Raw genomic sequence first — 25911 nt, 5'->3', positions numbered from 1 at the left:
CCGTGTTATTTCTTTAAAAATTCCTATTCAATAGACGTTCGATTCAGATTGTAATTTCTCAAGTCAAAATATATTTTTCTGTAAAATCTTCGCGAAAGTATATCATTTGCAGGTTACAGTAAAATATAGAACATAAAAAATCAAAATCCTCTCCATGTTAGCTGGTGTGATTGAATGAGAACACTTTTGGACAGATAATCAACTGCTTCTATGAGTTGAGTAAAAAAACATGCCAGCATTGTTGTGTAAACTCGTTTGCATTGAAATTTAACTACATGTACTGACAATGCAAACCAGTGTGTGAGTTGCGTTATTTCCGTCATCGTCGATCGTTTCACTAAACTACCTAAATTTTCATTACTATAGATAGGCCTAGTGCATGTCCAAAAACTGTATACGTTTGATTATTATCCAAAATTGTAGTTTTTTCCTTTAAACTATATACATATACATGTATATTTTCTGTAATCCTGCATCATTTTTACTACAGCATAATTTAGCTTCTTGACATTATTTTGACACTTCGCAGTCAACAGAAGTCTGGCCTTTTAGCCCAATACACAGTCTATTGTCTTTTAACTAAGCCCTCTCGCGCCTAGGCCTAAATTCCCGTCGTTCTATTGTCTTATCGAAGGGTTATCAGGGCAAATCTTGATAACATCGACCCCCGTGAAACTGATTTCATGGGTGTCGATAGACCTGAACGAACAAGAGAAAATAATAATAATAATAATTCATTGACCTTCTGATCAGGAGGATAAAACATACATTTCCATTTATCATATATACGTGAAGGACGAAGATTGAAAGAGCTGGTGTGCCACAGCGCTGTCGCTACCTCCGACAAATATAAAAGTATGCAAAATCGTTTGTTCCTATTTTTTTTGCCTTAGCCTCCTGACTTAAACCACTTTAGGTATCCAATCATGGTACTACTTCTATCTTGCGTAGTAATGGGAGATATCAAATCACCATTATTGAGCATGATGACACCTTTTTTGTTTGTAGTTGTTGACCTTAGGACATTGTGATTGATTATGACCTTGACCTCTTCATTATGACTGACCTTGACCTCGTTATTATAATTGTGACCGCCATTCCAACGATTTAGTGGCGTGCACAGTATTCGGAACATTTTAACGGTTATAAATATATCATATCTGTTGAAGAAGAATAATGTAGCTATAGATTGCGTTGAAAAATACCCTGTCCATAATGTTCTCGTTTGGGCAGGAAGACGGAAAGAGCATTCATTGTATTTAGTATTCATTTGTGGGTATAAGAGATGGAATAAAAGACCATTCCTTCCCTCAGTAAGCTCAAAGACTGAACCCTCTGGTGTATTGTATAGAAGAATTGTCTGGTGATTTCTTTGCCAATTATATCCACCTGAAAGCGTGGTAAAGTTGTCCCCGTGTGTCATATTGAAAATGGTATAAATATTTTTTCTACTGAGCTCATCGACACATCTTATCAAAATCTTATCATGAAAAAGCAGAGGATCGAAACGTTGCGAATTTCGTATTTTTGAACAAAGGTGACGATGGGGGATCTTTATTGTGCTTAATTGATTGGTGAATATATCAAATATCTTATATACATACTTCTCAAATCCCCTCTCCCCTTCAATGTCAACCAACATCAACTTCATATCGTACAATGTGTTGAAATATGCCAACATGTCAACAGAAAACATTGAGGTGTTGGACACCAAATGGAGGTCACTATGATTACTATTTGCATCGAATTTGTAGACAAGAAGAGTTTTTATCATATGCATATCTTGTTGTCGAAATGAATGAATAAACACCATTGAACTAGATTGTTGATGATACAAATAATCTAGTTTTTCTCGTTTATCCAAAATAACACGAACAGGAGGTTTGAAAAATGCGTTGTTACGTAAGATGTACTTTAAGATACGTCTGTTCTAATAATAAAAAACGCAATTAGATGGACCTAGTTATTGGGCTTATTTGTATCTATTCTACATTTTCGTATATGCCATTCCGCATTTCTTTGGCATTGCCCATTAGAATTTCCATAGCCATTTGGCATTTCTTTAAGAATTGCTTTTTAGCCATTTTATGGCAGAAAAGGTAATGAATCTCATCTTATCTTTTAACATACAATAGTTAAAAATGAAAGAAATTAAAAAAATCAATTGATTAATTTAGATTGAATTAAATTAATTAAATGCACCTATTAAAATTAAAATTACCTATCCGTCAGACATGCTATGAAAACGATCAATAATTTCCAGAAACTCTTCCAAACTCATGGAAGGTGTCCAAAAGTGCTTTTGCGTTAAAGTGAAGTCTTCACTGCTTAAATTCTTATCAACGCGGAATATTTTCAAGAAAAAATGTGCGAAAATATTCGGAGGAACTAGAGGACGATCCGGGAATGCGGTTTGCCACGTGATATTCATATCAAAATCGGTCAAGATCTGATGGGATGTTGCCATCGTCAGATCACTCACCCACCCTCAAGGTATAAATTGACGTCGATGACCTTTCTTTCACAGTCAAAAGCAGCAGAAATACTTATCAATTGTCATTTCTTTGCGTTTTGTGGGATTTGTTGCCAGGTATATTAACAAAATACCACCTTGTCACCGGATCACGCTCGTTGGTTTTTTCGGCTTACAGCTCTCGACCTGCCGTTTCGAACTTTCCGAGGCCAAAGAAAATCATCTCGAGCTATCTTGAGACTCAGATCAACTCATTATTCTTATTATCTTATCGTATACTTTATTTTATTTCTGCAATAAATTGCTTATCATTTAAAAATATCGCTCCACCTGTTTCGTCGTTGATTTGTAGGATGACGCTAGAAGTGAATAGTACTGACGTGAATAGTACTGGCTGATGGCCTTCTTTCTACGCCTCGTCCCAACGCACTTCTATCATTGTGTGGCCGCGGAGTGGCCGATCGCGAAGTCGGGCTTTAAACGGAAGCCAAGGACCAGAAGAGTCCCCTACTCTTTGCGAAAGCCCCCAAGAATTATTTTCGGTGAATGCATCATAGACAGTACATCACAAGTGGGAGGCTTTTTCCGCTTCTTAATGGTTTCTCTAACTTTTTCCTCATTCATCCGGTGTAAGCCAAATACTTAGAGTGACTCTAGGCTAGTGTGAATACTTATTAATTCACTCAATTAGGTCACCTCATTAACCCCATTCAACATAGGCCCTTGTTCTTTAATGCCCTCTTTGGGGAAGCCCTAGTATTTTTAACAAGTTTTCTAGAAATCCGACCTTTCAGGGAAAAGTCGGACAATGTCGGACTTTAGTCGGATAAATCAGGAAAAAGTTAGAAAAACCTTTAAGAAGTCGGAAAAAGCCTCCTGGTGCATACACCACCTGGCCTTGATTAACCAGTCGAGAAGCACTGGTGAAACAATGTGTCCCGGAGGGAATCAAACCCATGCAACACGACTGTTTGTCAATTGGCCGTCACGCCAGCTCACCACTCCACCACGGGGGCCAGGACAAAAAAGCCTCGTCCCTTGCGTCACATCTTGATTATCATATCTTTTTCTTACCTTCTCCTGATACATAGAATATCCTTTCTTGACCGTTACTTCTTCCTTTTCCATACATGTTCCCTTCTTTTTGCTAATGTAACAAACCGCACTGCTACCATTCACGTAAACGGTTATAGTCGTACAGTTTAACACCCAAAAACAGAATGCAGTACACTCGCGACGGGACCTTAGTAAATGTTTACCAAATTCGGATTGAAGAAAAGCTATATCATCCGCCAACTTGCTGTAGTATGTAACCCTGGTCGACAGCATCTTTGAAACGAGGATGAGTTGACTTATGGACTACCTAAGCCAATCGTCTAAGCCATTTTGGTTTTCGTAAATCTCACATATTCAGTAGAACGTAGCGGTTCTTGACCTGCAACACAAACCGGAGATGAATTTTACATAAGAATCTCAAGTCTGTGTAGCAAGTCCCGATCAGGACTACCAAATGCATCCATTTGACAGAAACAATAACGTGTGCCGGAGTGAACCGTATCATAACGATATAGGCAAGCAGCCCCGGAGCACGCCACATCACCCTCATTACATCGAAGATTTGGCCAGATGAAGCTAAATGCAGAGGAACCACTATCTGTCACAGAGTTCCGACCCTGCTCGCTGTAGTTGGAGATTGAGGCGGTCGCTCCGCAGCCCCTAGTCCACCACGAGCCAAAAATGCAATACATTACCAAAATTGGGAAAGAGTGACTATCTATCGGGATATTTAGAGCGAAATAATACGTAGTCGCATGTATATACCAGAGTTGGGCGGCGATTTTCGTACACAAATTTTATTGTGTCATTCATGAATGAAACAGGCGACTATTATGAAATATCTAAAGTGAGCTATATTTGCATTTGCTCCGCTGGTTTCGACAAACAGAAAAACATCTGATATTTGTACATGCCGGGCGATCATCTATTGACAAAATTATATCATCGAATCATATAGGATAACCACAGGCGCTCTAGAATACCCACCTGCGGAGTAATTGGAGTGCTTTACAAACGCCAATGTTGATTGATTGATTGATTGAAAATACTAGACTCATAACGATTGCTCCGTCCCCAAACTATTGATTTTCACCGCCAACAAAACAATACAGATATCACTCTTTTTTGTCCAAGTTCTTTGTAACGTGTTATATGTATGGTTTTGTTCGCGCTAATTTATCGCCAATTGACTGGTTGAGATTGTTGTTTCTACGTGGCTGTGACATGGTGTGATGGAAGTCAGTGTTTGCAGAGAGAATATCTTTCTATCTGCTTGGAGAATGCCTTGATATTCAGGATATGCGGCTGAAAATGAAATAACTCAGTTATTTTCTGATTGAATTAATGGTCTGTAATAGTCCATACACTAGTAGAAGGCTTCTTCCGACGTCTTAACGGTTTCTCTAACTTTTTCCAACAAAATTGCCGACATTGACTTTTCCTACCTGTGTAAAATACTAGGGATCCCCAAAATAGGGCAATGAAGATTAAAGGCCTATGTTAAGTGGGGTTAATAAGTTGACCTAATTGAATGAGCTAATTAGTGTCCACACTTAGGGTCACCCTTGGGTTTTTTACTCCACCTCATTAACCCGATTCAACAAAGCCTTTGATCTTTATTGCCCTGTTTTGGGAAGGCCAGGTATTTTTCACAGTTTTTTTAGAATCCGACCTCTCAGGGAAATTCGAACAATGTTGACGTCGGACTTTTGTCGGATAAATCAGGAAAAGTTAGAAAAACCGTTAAGAAGTCGGAAAAAGCCGCTTACTAGTGATACATATTAGATGTCCGAGTTGATATAAATGCGACTGGTCATCATTGCTGTTTAGGTTTGTTTTAGAACCATCTCAACATGCACCATAAGAGGTTGAAAACCACCAAAATCGAAACTTCTGCGGACATTGCCAGAATGGCTCCTCGAATACAAGATAAAGTATCTCACAGTAGGTTTCGCAATCACTGTTGTGGAATTATGCACTAAATGAATTCCCCAGTTCCCGACGCAAGGTTTGATTGTAGATACTGAGCGGTCGACCAACCAAAGATCAAGAGACCTCTCAGGGAAGCGCGTCGTTTTACTAGGCTGAATCCATGACTGAAATAGCGCCCTTTCACTATTATAAGACACCCTGGTGTCTCTTCAACCATGCAAAAATATGAAACATGGTTTGAATAATCTATTGAGACTTTGTGATTGAAACACCTTTGCTATGAAAGGAGTCTTTAAGTCCGGACCAGAACAGGGCGGTATCAGAGTGGGTTACTGTGGGTACGTAGAGTGACGTCTTTAATAGACGGTAGGAATGATCGAATACAAGCAAGTTTCACGAATTCCGAAATGTTATCTAGGCGAGAAAACGATACGGCCACTGTTTTTTAACTGGTAATTAGTTTGCCAACATATTGAACTCCCTTAAACGCAGTGAATTCTGATTTGGTTGCGACAAACAGCCCGAGTCGTTAGGAATGCGTTGACAAGGGCAGAAATGGGCGTAAGCCTGCATATCCATCACACAGACCACAAATGACTGAAAATAAAACGCAAGTTTTTTCAAAACCAAGTTCGTAATTCGTGAGATTTCAGAAACTTACTTTCAGGCAGGTTTTGCAATCCAGAGTAAGGGTTAAGCACGGCCATTTTAGCTCGAATGAGAACTCTTTAAACGACGGAGGTAAATGTCGAATTCAATATTGGGGGTTTTAAACGTCATTTTCCAGGAGTTCTATTTGCTGAAGTTCTAGCAAAATGATGGTGCCTACAGTCAATCCTTAAGAGCTGCGAAAGACGAAATATCTAGAACTGAATCGACGCCTTTTTAAAATTTCCCCGGTTCCTCCTACAAGTACATGTGTTTATAGATAAGATGATATTGACGAGTGTCTTGTAAATGAATTAGCACAGGACTCGCTGTCACCGCAGACTACAGTTCGTACTTCGTCGCTCGTAAAGGTTGCAGAACCTGCCTACTATGTCTGTGTTGAGATGGTGAAATTTCGAGTGATACGGAGTTCTTCTCGCTGTAGTGCATCGAATCACCTAATATGTGAATGATGCAATATTATTGCAATGATTGATCATAAGGCACACATACTATATAAAAAGAGACAATAATAAGTGTTGATCGATATCATTACATGAATTGTAAAGAACATATAATAAATGATTTTATTTATGAATGACACAGTAGATGATTATAAAAGATTTCATTTATTTTGTGTCCTCTGCGTTTCGGGCTCCGGAGCGCTATGTATCTGCTGGTCGAGTTTTTGGAAGTTTTAGTTTTTATGTATGAGTTGCGCATCCAGTGAAGCTGAGGCGAGGACCAATGGGGTCCCGCAGATGGGCCATATTTTGTCTATGGGTATTTCTCATTGATACTCAAAAAGTAACCTAAACATTTCATGGAGCTTCGTCACGATATAAACGGTACAGAGCGAAAACTGTCAAAACTCAACCCACAACGTCGATGTACATGTCCTCATTTACAAATACATGTACATTGTACATGGTTAGAGAAATAAGACGATCCTGTCATGCCTGTTTGGTCGTGCTGCTTAGATCAATAAAAACAAAAATACAAAGAAATCCATCCAGTAGTCTGTTCTCCAGAGCCCCAAGCAATGCGCACAAAGCACTTGCGTGTAATCAGTAGATAAGAAAAACAACCCTGTGGTCATTTTAAAGCCTAAATGAAATATATATTTTCAGAATGCGTTGGAATGGAACAGGACAGGAGCTGGGAGGTCAAATTGTTAGTCTTCATGTGACTGGCATGTACATTTAGGAACGTGGGTTGTGTTTTATTTCAGCTTACATAAAGTTCCTCATACACTAATGCAGTTCCGATCGAGGTAGAAGACGTCCCGTGTGACGTCACAACTCTCGCGCTAGCGGCGCCTGACCGAAGTACTGGTAACTCGCTCCCGCACTCGTCGAACATGTCGCTTTGGGATTCGGGTGTGGTTTTTGAGAAAATATGGCAGTCGATGGGAGAACCTATATCCAAGGTTTGCTTCGACAATCTGCCACAGACCGAACCTCCGTACCCATTTTAGAATCGTCCGAAAAACCATTGTGATGACATTCTAGTCACAATTGCGGCGCGTTTTCAATATGGCGACGACTTGAATGGTATTAGAGGGATGTCATCTAGTCATGAATCACCTGACTCGTTGATAACAGGCAAATAAAATCCCCAGGTGAACATGAAAGCCTTGACGGTGTAGCGCTTAGAGTGTTAGATCGAGGTTCGGCTGGTCACGGGTTCGACTCCCGGTGAAGCTGTCACATTTTTTTCTATTTTTTTCTTCATTATCTTGTTATCTATCCATTCATGTTCATGTTATTATTTTCATTATCATCATTATCATTAGTATATATTGAAGAAAAACCACCGAAACAAACCTTTTCAAACTGCAGCACGAACGGATTCCGTGCGTTCGAGTACTACCGAGGATGATTCGTATTAGCAGCAAGATTTCTCGAGGCTACATTGGGGTGGAAAAGTATTTCTGTCAGACCGGGACTTCTCCAATCAGAATTCGTTAAAGGGCATTCTGAGATGCAGGCTTTTTATACTCCTTCGTCATATCGAGAGGGCGAGTGGATTGAAAACCACTGCTGCTAGGATGTTTAAAGGGGATCGCCGTTCGTTCACATATATTTACTGGAGTACCGGTACGGCAGTGGAGTGTGTCATTTTCATTCAAGCGACGACCAATGTAATCGGGCAGACGACGTGAGCCTTTAAAAAATCACCAACTGCAATAAAGATCTCATCAAAACAGAATGTGACTGCTGGCCTTAGATTTGCAAGACTTATCCGAACGACCTCACAACACTTGCAAAATCATTATTAGCGAGAATAAGTATGCTAGAGAATGAAGAGGTGCACGGAAGGCCGGGAATTCGAACACTAGCCATTTTGGTTACCTATATCCCAAACCTAATTTGTCCCTTCAAATCACAGCCGGCACAGTGAGCATCGACAGAATGGATTCCAAGAGAATCGACTCGAACTTAAGAACAAATCCGCCATGTCGCTGACATCATTGGCACCAAAAACTATTTCTTTTGACCCTGTTGACCTCGATTCTAAAAATCTTTTCAAAGAGGCCATTCAAACGTATAATCAACTGCAAGCATTATCTTTTATATCACTGAGGTATATAAATACGATATATTGAGAAAAATATGTACAACTATCGAAATAAAAGATTACTTGGAACTATTTCGGCCAATCACTCTGCCACCTGCGCGACCTAGTCACAATTGCGGCGCGTTTTCAATATGGCGACGACTTGAATGGTATTAGAGGGATGTCATCTAGTCATGCATCACCTGTCTCGTTGATAACAGGCAAATAAAATCTCCACGTTGACATGAAAGCCTTGATGGTATAGCGCTCAGAGAGTTAGACCGTGGTTCGGCTGGTCACGGGTTCGACTCCCGGTGAATCTGCCACATTTTTTTCTCTTTTTTTCTTCATTATCTTGTTCATGTTATTATTTTCATTATCATCATTATCATTATTATTGAAGAAAAACCACCGAAACAAACCTTTTCAAACTGCAGCACGCACTGATTCCGTGCGTTCGAGTACTTCCGAGGATGATTCGTATCAGCAGCAAGATTTCTCGAGGCTACATTGGGGTGGAAAAGTATTTCTGTCAGACCGTGACTTCTCCAATCAGAATTAGTTAAAGGGCATACTGAGATTCAGGCTTTTTATACTCCTTCATCATATCGAGAGGGGGAGAAGATTGAAAACCACTGCTGCCAGGATGTTTAAAGGGGATCGCCATTCGTTCACATATATTTACTGGAGTACCGGTACGGCAGTGGAGTGTGTCATTTTCATTCAAGAGACGACCAATGTAAACGGGCAGACGGCGTGATCCTTTAAAAAAATCACCAACTGCAATAAAGATCTCACCATGAGTCAGCAATTCAAGGTTGTTCCGAGTACAACAAGGTTGATCATCCCCACCTTCAGGGACCTTTCTTCACAAACAGACATTGGCACTAGCTGGGGAAGTTGTCTTCACCAGCAGACAGTAGCACTGGGGAAGCTGTCTTCATAAGCAGACAGAAGCACCGAAAACCCGTCTTTCACAAACACTTAACTTGGGAACTTGTCTTCATAAGCAGACATTAGCCGCTGGGGAACGTGTCTTCACAAGCAGACAGTAAAGCTGGGGAAGTTGTCTTCACAGGCAGACAGTAGCACTGCACTGGGAACTTGTCTTTCACACGCAGACAGAAGCACTGGGGAACTCGTCTTCACAAGCAGACAGTTGCACTGGGCAACTTGTCTTCACAGCCAGACAGCAACACTGGGAACTTGTCTTCACAAGGAGACAGTAGCACTGGGGAACTTGTCTTCATAAGCACAGTACCACCGAGATACTAGTCTTTCACAAGCAGACTGTAGCACTGGGGAACTTGTCTTCATAAGCACAGTACCACCGAGATACTAGTCTTTCACAAGCAGACTGTAGCACTGGGGAACTTGTCTTCATAAGCACAGTACCACCGAGATACTAGTCTTTCACAAGCAGACTGTAGCACTGGCGAACTTGTCTTCATAAGCACAGTACCACCGAGATACTAGTCTTTCACAAGCAGACTGTAGCACTGGCGAACTTGTCTTCATAAGCACAGTACCACCGAGATACTAGTCTTTCACAAGCAGACTGTAGCACTGGGGAACTTGTCATCAGAAGCAGACAATAGCACTGGGGAACTTGTCATCAGAAGCAGACAGTAGCACTGGGAACTTGTCCTCACAAGCAGACAGTGTCACTGGGGAACTTGTCTTCACACACACACAGTGGCACTGGGGAACTCGTCTTCACAAGCAGACAGTACCAGTGGGAACTTGTCTTCACAAGCAGACAGTAGCACTCGGAAACTTGTCTTCACAAGCAGACAGTGGCACGGACAGCCAAAATCGACAGACAAAATGATCAGAGTCAAGATAAAGAGTTATTTTCAATGTTTTTTTTTTCTTTGTACAAGTTTTACATTGCTATTCAAAACTTTTCAAAGCCCTTCTTTGAGCCCGAGCCTTTCGTAACTTTGACAACGTTAAATTTGACAGTCTTGCTGAGAGGTCGGCACTCTCCAACGGTCACAATATCACCCAACTTGACGTCCCTGTAAAGAAATAAAAAAAGACGACAACATGAGAAATAATGACTGCAAAAGCGCTCAGCACTTTCAACGGACATAACAATCACAGGTTACACAGAGCTAAAGCTAAATTGTGCAAACGAGACCTTGATGCCATTTTGGCCCTTACCACATACTTTCTGAACGAGATAGCCCTAGTGCGGAGCACAATTGACGAGGAATGATAAGACAGGGTGGGATGTCTCTGGAGACAAGGGGCAACAGGTTGTGACAAAGACGGTCACTGTGAAGTAGGATGTCCCAGAGAATAAGAAGCAACAGGTTGTGACAGGGACGGTTGCTGCGAATGGACAGGATGTCCCCGAGAATAAGAAATAACAGGTTGTGATAAGGACGGTAGCTGTAAAGCAGGATTGACAGGCGGACCATAGGCACCACCGTTTTGGCTAGAACTTGAAATCCTTGAGGAATAAGAACTCCTTCAAAATGTTGAGGGTGGGAGTCTGTCCTCTGGAAAATAAAGAATCGACTCCCACCCTTGAAATTGGCATTCACTAATACTTCGTTTTGAGAGAGTTCCAATTGCTTTAGGACTTCACGTCCCAGCCAAAATGGCGGTGCCCATGGTCAACCCTTCAATCACCCATTTTTCACCAGAATTCACGACTTGGACGTGCCCACCCACTGTCAGTGTTTATATGCTCCGAATAGCACAAGCAGACGTAAACCTCACCTGAAGCATGGGCTGAGATGCACGGACATATTTTTGTGTCTCTTCTCAAATCGGTTGTATTTTCTGACGTAGTGAAGGTAGTCACGTCGGATGACGATTGTCCTCTGCATCTTCATCTTCAACACGGTGCCCGACAGGATACGTCCACGGATATTCACGTTACCGGTGAAGGGACATTTCTTGTCGATGTAGGTGCCCTCAATGGCCTGGAAAATTATAGAGGCGATTATTTAACAAGAGTCCAACAAGACCGAATTCCCTGACTACAAATTAATATTACAGACCCTCTTTTTAAAAGAGTGAACAACCTTGACAAAAATTTGGCCACTCTTCGGTTAACTGTCAGCCATTCCTGAGGTCGAATCCATTAATGAAGCATGCCAAGTGCCATTAGAAACTTCAATGGAAACAAACTTGAAAGACAGAAATACAGAAATACTGAACTCATTTACCTTATTAATTAAGAAATTGTTGCCCAAGTATTGAAAATTGAAGCTAACCATCCAAAACCGAAAATTTTGTAAACATACCTCTCTTGGGGTCTTGAATCCAAGACCTACACTTTTATAATAACGTGGGTGCTTTGGCGCTTTCGATCCAAGAAGAGCCTTCTTCTTGTTCAAGAAGATAGTAGGCTGCTTCTGGAAGGCTCGTTCAGTCTGAAAAGAATATGCATCATTTAAAATACTGAACTTGAGGTGTTGGTTTTCTCACCAAAACCGAGAGGGCGAACCTGAAATGTTGACCTATCCCAACATTCCGATATGACACTTAAGAAGTTGGCTCGATGTGGCGACGGTACACTTTAGACAATGCATGGCCATGGGAGACTGTTAAAATGTTGAATCTGCCAACTGGCAAAGCGAGGATGCAATCATTCCCGATTCCACATTTGAGCAGTCTACCACAACAGTCCATTGTCTAAAACTTACCATCGCCACTTCCGGGCCAAATTCTCAAGTCGTATTTACCAGCGACACCAAATTGTCGTCATCGTCCTCTTGTTCGACATGACATGTATGTATGTAGCCTAGCCTATGTTCATTGTTTTCATGAGGGCACTATGACTATGTTGGTAGGCCTACAATCTCACGATCTACATAGTTATAGTAAACCGACTTCCTCGAACATCAACATGGGAAAAACTTCGCAACCTTTTTTCACCAACAGATTAGACAAGTCTTAGTTATTCATCGGTGTTACTCGTTAACCGAATATTTCAATTGTATTCTGCACAAGTTTCAAGAAAATATCTTTTCTAGAAAGGCATGAAAGTTGTATTTTGGAATGAAACTGACTTGATGATCAGCCATGATTTCACCGCGGAGCTTAAAGAGGACCGGAAGGGGTATCCAAAGATGGAAATGACGGAGTCCGCGATAAATTACACGGAAAATAGTTTTGACATCACAAATGAAATAATCAATAAGCAGTGATAAAAGCCATCGAGACCCATTGAAACAATATACAAGCGAATATTAACTATCTACCAAGCTGTTTTATTCATAACTTTGTAAAGTTATTTATTTGGCGTGATTTATTTACAATTTACCACCGTGTATATGGAGCGTGCCTGCTGCATTAATTTTCACTGGTGTATAGCCAAGGCTCCCGAGGCAGTCCATTTCGTTGTACTATTCGTCTCACCTCACGAAGGGGGACGAGACTGGTCCACTGTGTAGAGTTTGGTACGAAGTGTGGTACGAAGTGTAGCGAATAGTATGTAGCTTGCCAAACAGCAGATCTGTTATCGTATTCAACGTTAGATCAATATAATTCGTCTCCAGCAAGAGGTTTACAACGAACTAATTCATATTCAGCAAAATCATGTTTTGCTTAATCGTCAACATCGGCACCAAGATGATTCCCAATTGCATCAAAGATATCAGATCGTGGGGGAGATTGCATCGTGACTGTGACTGACTATTCGCCGCTTTCCTCAAGCAGATATCAGTGAGGTTTCGCAACCACCCGGTTAGGCCCAACGACGACGTTTATCTATTGTGTGAGTTCACCCGAACAATAGATAAACGTCGTCGTAGGGCCTAACCGGGTGGTTGCGAAACCTCACTAATCTGAACTTCACTGCGTCACTAATGACCGAGTAGTTACGCGTGAGATGTGAGGAGCATACGACGGGCTCTGGTAATCGAGGACGCGGTTAACGTGCAATTATTTTTGTAGGAACTTTATTATCATTATGTGATGGTGTCGCCGAATGATGAAAGTAGCATTTTTGTTTTGGCCCACGGCGGGCCATAGAAATTTTTATGGCCGCGGTTCAAAAAGTTCTTCTGTTTTTCGTCATTAGTTTCAAGATGGCAGTCCCGGTCACACGAATGTCACTTTTGCACTGTTCAAAATCGGTAATGCAGCCTCTTCACAAGTTCAGCTTAGAAGTTTTGAATTCAGAATTAATGAAATGTCAAGAGAGCGCATGTTCCTCAGTTTTGGGATGGTGTCTTCAAGCCATAGAGTCGTTATCGTGTGGTTTCTAAAAAGGAAAAAATCATATGGGATGCCATTTCTGTAATAATTTTAGTTGTCAAATATGCTACCCCTTGGAGTTCAAGCCTGTTTTAGGCTTTTTAGGCTTTTTTGCTGGTACCTTGTTTTTGGCAGTCTGTAGCTCAAAAGTGATTGATCTGATGTCTTTGGAGTAATAGAAAAGTTTGATCGATAGTTCATGGGCCTTGTTAGGAGTGCTGGTAGAAGTGTATATCAAAATCGGTTTTTGGGTAAAAACACCCAAAATTGTTGAGAAATCAACAATTTTTGACAAATTTTTGGGAAAATGAAAAAAACACATTTTCTTTATTATTGTGTTTATTTCACGTTTTCATCAACAAGTAATACATAAACAGTGCAAAAAAAGTAACTTTGGTTATATACAGCCCGTTTTGGGGTAAAAACACAGTTTTTTGAGATTATCAAAATCCGCCATTTTGCAGAATATCATCCACCTTTGGCTACTCTCTCTAAAAATGTCCTGAACAGTTTTATGAATTGAAACACTAAACAATAACATGAACAATATGTACAGGAAGGCCTCAGCCTTATTTTACTCCACAGCTGTGGATCAACAATTGGTTTTTGGGGTGAAAAATGTTAATTTTGTGGCAAATTGTGCAAAATTTGATAAATGTTGAAAATAATAACGAATAAATTCAGTGAAACAAAGACACTTTGATTCTGTGAGGATATCACAATTTATTTGTTGTTATTATTTCTTAGTTGTGCTTAGTTGCGAAAGTTCTCATTATAGTGGCGCTTGTAGTCCCGACGTTTATGGTATATCTCAAAGCATGGGGTAACACAAAGTCCGATCATTCCCGGACAGTTTCTGCACTTGTACGTGACTTGTTTCCTCTTGCCTTGTTTTCTGGGATCACGGTTGCTGCATACCTCACAGTCTGGCTTCGATTTCTCAAGTTTCTCCAGAAAGTGGCGTTCCGTCAAGCGCAGCTCAGGGGGAAGCTCATTACGGGTCTGAGCCATATCCTTTCTTGGGCCGCGGGTGAGCAGCCAACCAACAAGATCTAGCCTGAATTCCCTGTGTTCACACCTCATAACATCCTCTGGTGCGGCCACAGATTTCTTCAGAATATAGGCATTGCTGATTGCGGTGTTCAGCAGGTGGAATAGAATTTTCTTCCACCACTTTACTGACTTATGCGTATCCATGTAGTAAGAGTTGTACTGGTCGCTCCGATCTACGCCACCCATGTACTTATTGTACTCATCTACTGCTATCGGTCTAGCGATCTGCCTGAAGCCACCTTGCGTGTGCTTGTCACGAATCCTCTTGTTACGCTCGCCAGGTGGTGCTTGAGGACCTCCACAGACTTCAGTCTCACTGGTGATAGAAATGCTCTGTGTTAACTCTCACAGGGATTTGAGGCAAATAGTGCGAACTGGGAGCCACGGAGGCGGAGTCACTCCCTCAGGAGTAGGCATCTGATCACATTCACAACCACTATCGTGGAAAAGCCGGCATGGGCCTGGCGGCTGAGGCTCAGGCAGGGTGTTTCAAAGAAGACTTTACCCCCTGGCCATCCATGGCCATTCCCTCAGACTCAGTGAGGTGCTCAACTGCAAATCATGCATAATGTAAATTGATAATGATCAACATCAAGGCCAAGGGACTTGAGGTTGGCCATGAAATAAGCATATTCAATCGGCGCTTTCGTTATCTTCAGTAAGAATAAGCATCCTACCTCGTATGCAGAATGATGCGGCTTTTTCATTGCCGGATTGTTAATTTATGTACAGCATAATCATAGGCAAGGTTTCTTTGTCCTTTTAAAATCTAATCATCTTCTCCATTTTAGGCTTTGCATGTCTTGCCTCGACTGGCTGCTGTAAGACTGTTCCCGTATACAACTGGAACAGGAGCTCCTCCTAGTGGAACTACTCCAAAGCCAGGTACGTCATAAGGTTTACGCAAGTCCTTCGATTTGGGGTCAATAAGCGTCTACAACATTTTACATGGTGTCAACTAAGAAACCGTGGTGTTCAGTGTTCTCAACAAGGCCATTTGTCAGGGTGTCCCACCCCATTTTGGCAGCTTACCACTCTTCCCTGAAAGACCCACCTTTCCTTGCTCTAGAATTGTGCAAAGGGTTTCTATAGGGCCACCTGACCATTATAGTTCGCCACCCTACCTTCTTATTCAAGGGTACCACCCTACCTTGAGAAAACCCTGGGTGTTATTCATGTTGGTAAACAGGTCTTTATTTGAAGCCCTGATCTACATGGTCGAGCTCATATCAACACCTACTTCATACAATGATCAAATCCAATGTTGTCTTAAGCATATTGCCATACATTGCGCCTTCATTTTCATTTCAGCTACCAAGACCACAACACCCGCCCCAACAGTGCCAGCTTCGAACAACAAAAGTTACAAGGTCACAGAATATTACGGACATAATGAGATGACGTTTTATGACTATGAAGTCACGATGCGAAAATCACGGCTGCCACAGCCGTCTGCTGTTAAGAAGTAGAACAGAAACAATGTGAAAAAAGACTATTGACAATATGGACGTGTTTGAACGAATAGTTCTAGAATGAATTGGGTCAGTTTTAGGGCTAGATAATTGATCATCATCATCATCAGGTTAATATCGTAGGACATTTGTTGATTTGTTGACATTTGATGATACACACATTGTTCCTTCTGTTTTGTTGAAGAGTTTTTGAGGCTTTGGATCCTGTGATGAAGAACTATAGCAAGTAGTTGTCTTGACGAATATTCCGTTTTGGAAGTCAGATGATATTGCACATTCACCGATCAAATTCTCATGATTTTTGTGGTCCACCATGTGAGTCATAAAACCTGGAATACTTTTGTAGGCATTTTGATTATGTGGTTGAACACGATTCGCTAGCAGAAATGCAAAATGTTTCACTTGTCGATACATTTCCCAATACAGCTCCAGTAGCTTCTCAATTGTGTACATTTGCAAAGTGTCCACTTTTGCAATAAAAGCCACGCAAAACTTACTAGAATTGTTTTTGTCACAGTACACTTGTGTTTAAAATAGACACTTAAGTACTAAATGAATGGCCCCAGGCTCCACCCATAACATTAACTGTTTAGAAATGTTAAAGAAAACTTTGCTTCTGTAAAATAAAAAGTTTATTGTTGTTGATAAAATACATGATAAATGTACTAAATGCAATTTTTGAATTATCTTCTTGGAGAAGGAAGAGTGTTGGAAAGTACAGCACTCTGTTAGCTGGATACAGTGATTATGATCTCAAATAGGTTGTTTGGGTACAATTTGACCTCTACAATCGGGACACCTCCCTACTAAGGACTGCATCCGTCAGTCCCAAGGGAATCCTTATAGAGAGGTTTTACAGATGTTCAAAGGCTTGGAAACCGAGGACAAGTCATCAGCAACAGATGATGTTGCATGTGGTGATCCTTTCGAATTGAACCCAGGACTTCCGGGTTATGAGCCTGGCACTCGAACCACTTTGCCACTGATTTCCCCCATCAGAATCACCGTCATCTCAACTCGCAAATTACATGTATTTGGTGAAGAACAGGGATTGTTCGAAGTCTTGCATTCAGATACAGTCAAAGTCTTGGAACAGTTTCCTAAAACTCTGAGCAGCTTCCGTCTCTTCGCCCTTGGTCAACTTGCAGTTTTTCCAGTCCGTTTTTTCCTCCATATCGAGAATTTCTTTGCTCGCCATTACTTCTCTGAAGAGAAAACAAAACATGGTTAATGATCTAAACAAAATACAAGAGCATTACAAGCATTCTGGTGACTCAAATTAGGTCGCCTTGCTTTCAGAATGTTCTAGCGGGAAACTTGCAGGTACGTGTAGTAGCAATGGGAAGCGACACTATCATACTTTGCATCCCTTCCTTCATGGGCATAGCTAGTTCAGTCTTGGGGGGAGGGGGGGGGGGGCAAACGACTCAAGGGGGAGAGGGGACAAAATGACACCTTTTGAAATTTTTGGCCAAAATATTTTTTGTGACTTTTTGCCCCCCTCCCCGTCCCATCACTTACTACGTCGCAACAATAGACGGGACAGGCCTGGTATGCTTACCTTCCAAACTGAAGAGGGAAACCTTTCTTAATACGATGTAACAACTTCTCACCAGATGGCAGTTCGACATAGAAGTAGGGAGCACCTGCAGGGACAATCTGAAAATAAAGACAAGTAAACATTAGTATGCATTACAGCTCTCGCTTGGCCAAGGACAAACACAAAGGATTGATTGCGGCTGTGGGATGTCATACAGTAGCTGCAGCACACAGTTTATCATCATTATAATTATCATTACAGCTCTCGTAGTTCTGCAAAATATACGTGAGAAAACATTTTGGTGGTATAGATTTGGAAACCCCAAATAAAACCTGCCACATAATTTTTCCGGGCTACAGTGTCCGGGCCCTAATATATGGTAGCCTGCAGTCTTAACCACTAGGCTATGACCCTCCTTGCACTAGGCTATGACCCTCCCTGCACTAGGCTATGACCCTCCTTGCATTAGTCTATGACCCTCCTTGCACTAGTCTATGACCCTCCTTGCACTAGGCTATGACCCTCCTTGGACTAGGCTATGACCCTCCTTGCACTAGGCTATGACCCTTCTTGCACTAGGCTATGACCCTCCTTGCACTGGTCTATGACCCTCCTTGCACTAGGCTATGACCCTCCTTGCACTAGGCTATGACCCTCCTTGCACTAGGCTATGACCCTCCTTGCACTAGGCTATGACCCTCCCTGCACTAGGCTATGACCCTCCTTGCATTAGTCTATGACCCTCCTTGCACTAGTCTATGACCCTCCTTGCACTAGGCTATGACCCTCCTTGCACTAGACTATGAGGCTCCGAAACACTTGCCTGTTTGAGATCTGATAACTTTGGTATCTCATGCAGCTCGAATGGATGTGGGTGGTTGTGAGCGGAGTCCAAGAATATCTCTTTTATTTCATCTTCACCGAGGGACAGAGGGAAGGGAACTGCCTGAAAGGAGAAAGCTGGTCAATCATGCTATTCAACTGGTATTACATTTACAATATTTTATAGGCAGTATACGGTGAACCGACTGCATATTCTCAGCGAATTTATTTCAGTGGATTGCGAAATTTCTTTCAGATTATAACCTGCATACAGTACAGCAGAACCTCCCATAGCAGACATCTCTGTAATCACGACGCCCTTCATGAAGGACATTGATTTTTATCTGCATGCTGTCCTTTCCATTCAATTGACCTCTGTAATGCAGACACCTTTCTATCAGGAACAGCACTTAACGAACGATTTTTGGATCACCCTCTACCGACACTGAGTACATATCCAAAGTGAGATTCCATCTGGTTCTTCCTTCATGCCTTGTTCAGAATTGGGGATGGAACACTTGCTTTCCAGCAAAGGACTGCTTGGCTGTCGTCAGCGCCACCTGGAATTCACTTAGGAAATATGCTCTGGCCTTGCACCACGGAGTCTGGGTCGGCGGAGTGGATCCAAGGCTTGAGGGTCAAGATGCACCTACCTGTATTTGCAAATGTTGTGTTCGATAATTTCTCTCAAAGAAAACAACAGCTTTTCCTTGTTTCCGAAAACACTTTTTCAGTCCAGATTTATATCTGGAAGAGAAAACAAAGGGGACGAATATACTAGGACTCTACATATTTTTAAAAGGCACGTTAAAGAGGTACGCCATTGGTTATTACTAGTGGTCCAGGAAAATAGAAATGCAATTATACACAATGCCGTAGTGCAGCTATTATGCATACAAATTTGCTGAAACTTGGCATTCATAGTATTTGTATATTTGTCTACACAACGGCAATACTGAAATTTATATTCAGTGCGTATTAACGCGCTTTTTCCATGCCCTGCCTTGAGAATTACCGTACAGTACTACCTACTTTTCTATCTCTGCTATGACGTCCGACGGTGCCTGAACTGTAGATTGGTGATGGCCAATTGGCAAGATTAGCACATGGTCGGGCGTTAGGCCGCCCTTGGCCAGCGCTAGGTAGCACTGAAAAAAAGACACATTTTACAAGGAAGTTGTCACATATAGGCCTAATGTACTTATAGATCTCGTTTTTCTCAAAATATATTACTGACATCGCATACCAATATTCACAATATTAAGATTTTAGTTTCGGAATGACATTTGTCTCCCATGAGATATCCTCCAGTAGCATGTGGCAGTGACAGTGTTGGTTAGCTTTTAGCTTCGATGAGGGGAAATAGTGTAGGAGGTTTGTTGGTTATAGGTAGCAATGTCATCTTCACTGCCGTTAATCACTAATAACTTTCCCAAAGTAATCGATAAAAACACAAATTATGGCTGGTACAATGACGGTTTTGCCCTCACATAAGCCTGTGTGATAAAGAGTAAATCTTTGCCAAAATATAATGGTTATTGCATCAGAGAATTGAATTTTTGCGCTTTCTAACATCGCGTTTGATGGTGCATTTTCGAAAACGCTCGCGAAAAATTTCATGTTTTACAATAAGCAATTCACAGTCCTTCGAATGAGACTCAAAACCGAGGTTCCTTGTACCTGGTGTCTGTGCCAGGGCAAGCTAAGACCCCACCAAGTGAGAAACATGAGTAGCTTGCGTGGACTCTATCTCTCTCGCCAAAGTCGGACCACTAGGCCAATAAACCCAATTGGCACCTAACCGTAGTGGCACGCAGGAAACGCTCATCCCGCCTTGGAGGAGGATTACTCCTAGGAGAATGACCCCTCCAAGTGCAGAGCGAACGCTGAAGAAGAAGAAGACAATAAGCAATTTCATATTCATACAGATGAACATTGGAAAGTTCCTTACATCTTCGGCCACACTGACGACTAAATGTTTCTCCACTTCAGGACTCGACAGGCAAAACCAACACGGACCAGTTGGTTGGGCTGAAAATCAAGAATAAACAATTGGCTTAGACATTCTGTACGAAAACATTCCTCCAATTCTGTGCTTGGTGGACATTTTTTGGTACGAATTTCATATCAACCTTGCTGAATGTTATCAGTTGCATTGCATGAGACAAGTTTGCTCATGTGCTGTTGACTAATAGCATAGTTTCTTTCAAAGGGGTACACCGTTGGTCATTACTCGTGGTCCAGGAAAATAGAAATGCACTTAAACACAATCCAGTGCAGTTATTATGCATACAAATTCATTGTAATTTGATATTTATAATATTTGTATATTTGTCTATACAAGGGCATTGCCGACATTTATATCCAGTATGTATTAACACAATTTGAAATTTCCTCAGACTCAATTACAAATTTCAAAATATTTAAAATCAAGTAGGCTATTAACAAATTTTTGGGGGGGATGATCGATCATGCCAACACCTACGCTGTTTCTTTTGCGGTCTTCCCTCCCTGCTATCACCTCCCTCACGTCGCCTCTTCCTTCCACCTTGATCTCTCTGGTTCATATCATAGAAAAACTGTGGAGCGTCATCATCCTGCCGAAGGAAATAAAACGAAATTTTATCGCAGGACTTGGAAATTTTTCACTTAGGTTTTTTTTTTCTCTCCAGGGAACTTCCTGTACAATTTTCAGGGTCACCAAAGTGCACAGGCTGGTGCATCTCGACAAGGTATCCAGGGGCAACCTGTCGCTAGCTGGTCTGGGGTCGGGGTGGGGGAGGGGGACAAAAGGCTCTATGGGAAGACTTCTTTTTCCTCTTCAGCATTCGCTCTGCACTTGGGGGTGATTTTCTCCAGGGAATATTCCTCCGCCAAGACGGGATGAGCGTTTTATGCGTACCACTACGGTTATGCGCCAATTGGGTTTATTGGCCTAGTGAATCCGACTTCGGCGAGAGGTTGAGTCCACGCAAGCTACTCATGTTTCACTTGGTGGGGTCTTTAATCTGCCCTGGAATAGAAACCAGATACAAGGAACCTCTCATTTCATTCGAAGGACTGTGAAGAGCCAGGAATTTTAGTTCCTTGATAATGGTATGGATTTTACGAGACGGACTTTATATCCTACCTTAGACTGGCGTGGGGCAGACGAAATGTCGAATGTGAACGGACATTCAGAGACATCTGGTGGCTGTTTTACGAGTTCTGACGTGCTCATCTTGGACATCGGTAAAATGTTAAAAGCATATAAAAACTGCAAAAAAAGACGTAGAAAAATGTTCAGCCCTGGCATAGACACCAGATACAACAAGGTACCTCGGTTTTAAGTCCTGTTCAAGGACTGAAAAAAGGTATGACTCACTGCGCCATCTACAGGAATTAATCTGACGTCCTCTTCCTCAGTCAACTCCAAAGACAAGTAAAGCAGGGGCAGCGGTAGCGCAGTGGAAGAGAGTCGGCCTCATGATCAGGAGGTCGTGGGTTCGACTCCCGGCCGAGTCACTGCTTAGATCCCCTACTGGTCGAGTTCAAGTGAGCACCTTCTGGTTGCTCCTTGAAACCCCTGATTGATTTCTGTGGAGACCGGGGTAATAATATGATATCCCAAAGCGCTTTGAGTGAGAACTATAGTGTCCCGGAATTGCGCTATATAAAAGACTCATTATTATTATTATTATAAAAGCTTACATGTAAAAAATGTATCGGTTTACAGTATCAAGTTATCACCAGAACCTTTACCTTTTTCTTTTGTGTATTGCCAACTTTCGCTAATCCAATGAACCGTGTGACATGTTTCGCACTTTCTGTTAACACCTTGTGGTTTCTGGAAGAGAAATATCAAAGCATGATATATTACATGTTGACTGATGACCATTCAATAAGCAATTCTAAAACACTGAGGTTACAAAGATGTTTTTGAAATACAGTAGAACCTCTCTATTAAGGACACCCTCGGGACCGACAAGTGCTGTCCTTAATAGAGAGGTGTCCTGATTAGAGAGGTCAAATTGAATGGAAACAACCAATTTGGGACCAAAACGAGTGTCCTTAATAGTGAGGTTGTCGTTATTAGCGAGGTGTCCGCTCAGAGAGGTTCCATTGTATGTGAATTTACAGGACCCGATCAAGTGCGGCATTCACACAGAAAATTGCAACTACTGGAAAATACCTGTACGGCTTTCTCTCATAAAACGTCCCTTCTCCTGTCGTAAACTGATATCTTGGTTTTAAAGCCAAGACCAGCTGGGCCAGCGCAGCGGAGCCACATTCCATCGAATCAACTCCTTCCTAAAAAAAAAAATAGTTGTAGTATCAGAGACATAGTTATTCAGTCATGTGAGAGGCACTGGGCCTGGTTTTTCAAAATAAGTTTTGTCACTAATGCTTGCGTTAACTTGGTGATATATCTAAAGGCTTAACTGTAGTGATAACGCCAGCTTAAGTTAAAGCCACCATCAGTGACAAAATCTGTTTTGAACAACCGCGCCGTCTTTATAGAAAACTTACTCGAGATTCAGAAAGCAGTCTCTCCATCTGAACTCTACTAGTAGGGGAACCAAGTAGTGACCGGAGATCAAACCTACAACCTCTCGATCATCATGCCAACACTCTTCCACTGCACTACCTCATAGTTTGTAAAGCGGTACTTCGTTGATGGAGATACCCTTCGGGAAATCGGAAATTGGCGAGAAACTATGAGCAGTTTCACTGGGAGTTTTTAGCCTGCCTTGGCAATACCCAATTGATTGCTTTACATTAAACATTCAGTTTCGATTATAGTTTCAAATCTCACCGGTTCTTGTGCATATTTTTCTACCCCTTTGGGCCACTGTGCTGTGAGGAGAACGTCAACACCCTTGAAGTTCGACTCAGCAGAAGCCGACATCATGAGATTGTGGACATCCTCCTTATTAAACGAAAGTTTAGGATTCTCTTCAGTGACACCATCTCGTCCGCTCAGATATGCTATTTTCAGACCGGAGCTTCCAGTGAATAGACCTTGGCGCCCTGAAACAGAAAAAATGGATTATGAATAAGGAATACTTATGTTTTCTCTTCCTTCCAGTTCATGCTAATTATAACCTTATTTGCAGTTAAAAGGTTACTGGGTACTATAGGCAGGAGCGGGGGGGGTTACTTAAAAATGTGATAGAAGATTGAGAGGGCACAAAGGCCATTTTGGAGGGCACCGACTGCCATGGCAGCAGTGGCAGTGGTTAAATCCAAGCCCTGGTGAACACAAACGGCTTCAATCAGACCAAACAGACTCCTGCCTTTGGGCTATCTGTTTGCACTCATTCCTCGCCCGAAACTCAAAAGAATACCAGGCTAGCTAAAAAAGGTTTTCTAGTTTTCAAGGACTTACCAAGGTAGGTAACATTTTCACAAAGATCTCCACCTTTCTCCTCCGTGTAGTAGATGGTGTTTCCCTGTTTTGTTGGACCAAGTATAAGAATGGGCATGGGCACTGGAAAATATGTCACAAATTGAGAATATTTTAGACAGGGTTTTCACTTAAACCCCCACCTTGGGTATAAAAGGAGCTCACTGGCTAAGATGGCCGTGATGTCATCGGGCCACAGGACAGACGGCGAGTCCTACCCCGGCAAATGAATCCTATGTTCATCTTCTTCGACAGCGTTCGTTCTACACCTGGGGGTGTTATTCACCAGAAAGTATTCCTCCTCCAATTAAGGATGAGTGTTTTTGCATGCGACTACCGATTGATGCCAGTTGGGTTTATAGGCCTAGCGACTACGTCTTTGGCCAGAGGTAGGGTCTAGGCAAGTTACTCATGTTTCTGACTTGCTGGAGTCTTTTTCGCTTGCCCGGGCATAGACACCAGATAATTGAAGGAACCTCGCTTTTAGGTCTCATTCAAAGGGCTGTGAAGAACCAGGAATTTCATTCCCTTGAAAACTGGAACTGCTTCATCGAGAGGAACAAGTGGAGACTCCAAAGCATTGCAGATGTTTATTTGTCCCTGCAATCCCTTGTTGATGTCTGATCTCACCTTTCAATTCTCCCTTCTGATATTTCTCCCATTCTTCTCTTGAACCTTCTCCATGAAAGAACTCGCCCACGCAGATTAGGAGCTGAAATCAAAAGTAATGTTGCCTCTGTCATTGGGTAATTCAAGAAGACTAAGAATTCGAAACTTCACAAGGGCCAAAAAATTAAAAACTTTTCCTCTTACTGTCTGGTTAGGTGTTTTTAGAAGAATTAAGGTTGCAAGAGCAAGCACAAATGGTAGACGAACTACCAACACAAATCACTGAAATGGGACTTTAAAAGTAACAAAAAACAAAACATCACAGTACTTACATAGAGTGTCCTATTTTGATATCAGAGTGCTTACACTGAATGCCCCATTTTATTATTGCAGTACGAGTACTTACTTCAAATGCCCCATTTTAATCACAGTACTTACATCAAATGGCCCATTTTTCTTGATGATACCATTAACTCTTGAAAAGAGGGTAGTGAACTTGCCTTCGACATCACCAGAAACAAGGCTGAAAAATGTTTTTTAAAAGGATGAGTATTTCAGATTTTCTCTTTTCAATATTACGAAGTGCCGAGAGTGGCCGACAAGAACTGCAATGTTGTTGTTACGTTCTCACAGAGATAAGTTGCTGTTGACAACGACGTCATGCCGTCATAGTCCATAGATTGCCCTTCAGTGCACCACACATAGCCATCTTGCACCAGCTCTGTTCGCGAAGTCAATTTCGACGTTGTTCCACCATGATCAGCATACATCTGTTACACATCTGCTATACTGGTACCCATGTATATGTGTGCCCATGTTGGGCTGTATAATATATAAAACACGTGCATGAGCATTTGTATGTGCATTGTTTGTACCATGTACATATGATGTGTACAAAATGTACAGACAAGATAGGAGACAAATTAAGAAAGAGAATTTGTTGCATTCTTAACGAATTTCGAACAACAATCCTGGCATGAAAAAGATCCTTAGATAAATATTTACATTTTGAGTGGTTTGCTTGACATATCTGTTCGTTACTTTACTTGAAAATAACCAAAATAGAGACAAATTTTAAGTTTTCACGTTTTCATGGGCGCCGCCATATTGCAATCAGAGACATCTGTTGGCGGCAAAACAAACT

General features: G+C 41.7%; 3 protein-coding genes across 3 annotated transcripts; 1 reads left to right on the top strand and 2 right to left on the bottom strand.

The window, feature by feature from the left end:
* Positions 1 to 10518: 10518 nt before the first annotated feature.
* On the bottom strand, positions 10519 to 12742 carry LOC135492447 (small ribosomal subunit protein uS17-like). The gene is made up of 4 exons (XM_064778946.1): positions 12697 to 12742; positions 11929 to 12057; positions 11399 to 11604; positions 10519 to 10689 (listed from the first exon to the last, which is right to left on the bottom strand). The coding sequence occupies exons 1-4, from the start codon at positions 12709 to 12711 to the stop codon at positions 10566 to 10568; spliced, it is 474 nt and encodes a 157-aa protein (XP_064635016.1). The 5' UTR covers positions 12712 to 12742; the 3' UTR covers positions 10519 to 10565.
* Positions 12743 to 13720: 978 nt separating this feature from the next.
* Positions 13721 to 17080, top strand: LOC135492748 (NADH dehydrogenase [ubiquinone] flavoprotein 3, mitochondrial-like). The gene is made up of 3 exons (XM_064779381.1): positions 13721 to 13764; positions 15730 to 15823; positions 16250 to 17080. Exons 1-3 carry the CDS (start codon positions 13738 to 13740, stop codon positions 16405 to 16407), a joined length of 279 nt encoding a protein of 92 aa, XP_064635451.1. The 5' UTR covers positions 13721 to 13737; the 3' UTR covers positions 16408 to 17080.
* On the bottom strand, positions 17056 to 25874 carry LOC135492747 (CWF19-like protein 1). Its single transcript, XM_064779380.1, has 15 exons — positions 25773 to 25874; positions 25206 to 25290; positions 24789 to 24870; positions 24141 to 24242; positions 23568 to 23782; positions 22944 to 23062; positions 22514 to 22598; positions 21903 to 22028; positions 21258 to 21369; positions 20724 to 20803; positions 19805 to 19920; positions 19426 to 19519; positions 18774 to 18896; positions 17972 to 18069; positions 17056 to 17615 (listed from the first exon to the last, which is right to left on the bottom strand). Exons 1-15 carry the CDS (start codon positions 25793 to 25795, stop codon positions 17480 to 17482), a joined length of 1596 nt encoding a protein of 531 aa, XP_064635450.1. The 5' UTR covers positions 25796 to 25874; the 3' UTR covers positions 17056 to 17479.
* Positions 25875 to 25911: the final 37 nt, after the last annotated feature.

This window comes from Lineus longissimus, chromosome 8, assembly GCF_910592395.1.
Source record: "Lineus longissimus chromosome 8, tnLinLong1.2, whole genome shotgun sequence".
NCBI classification, from domain to species: domain Eukaryota; kingdom Metazoa; phylum Nemertea; class Pilidiophora; order Heteronemertea; family Lineidae; genus Lineus; species Lineus longissimus.
The sequence above is the reverse complement of the archived record's forward strand: the minus strand, read 5'-3'. Positions and strand labels throughout refer to the sequence as shown.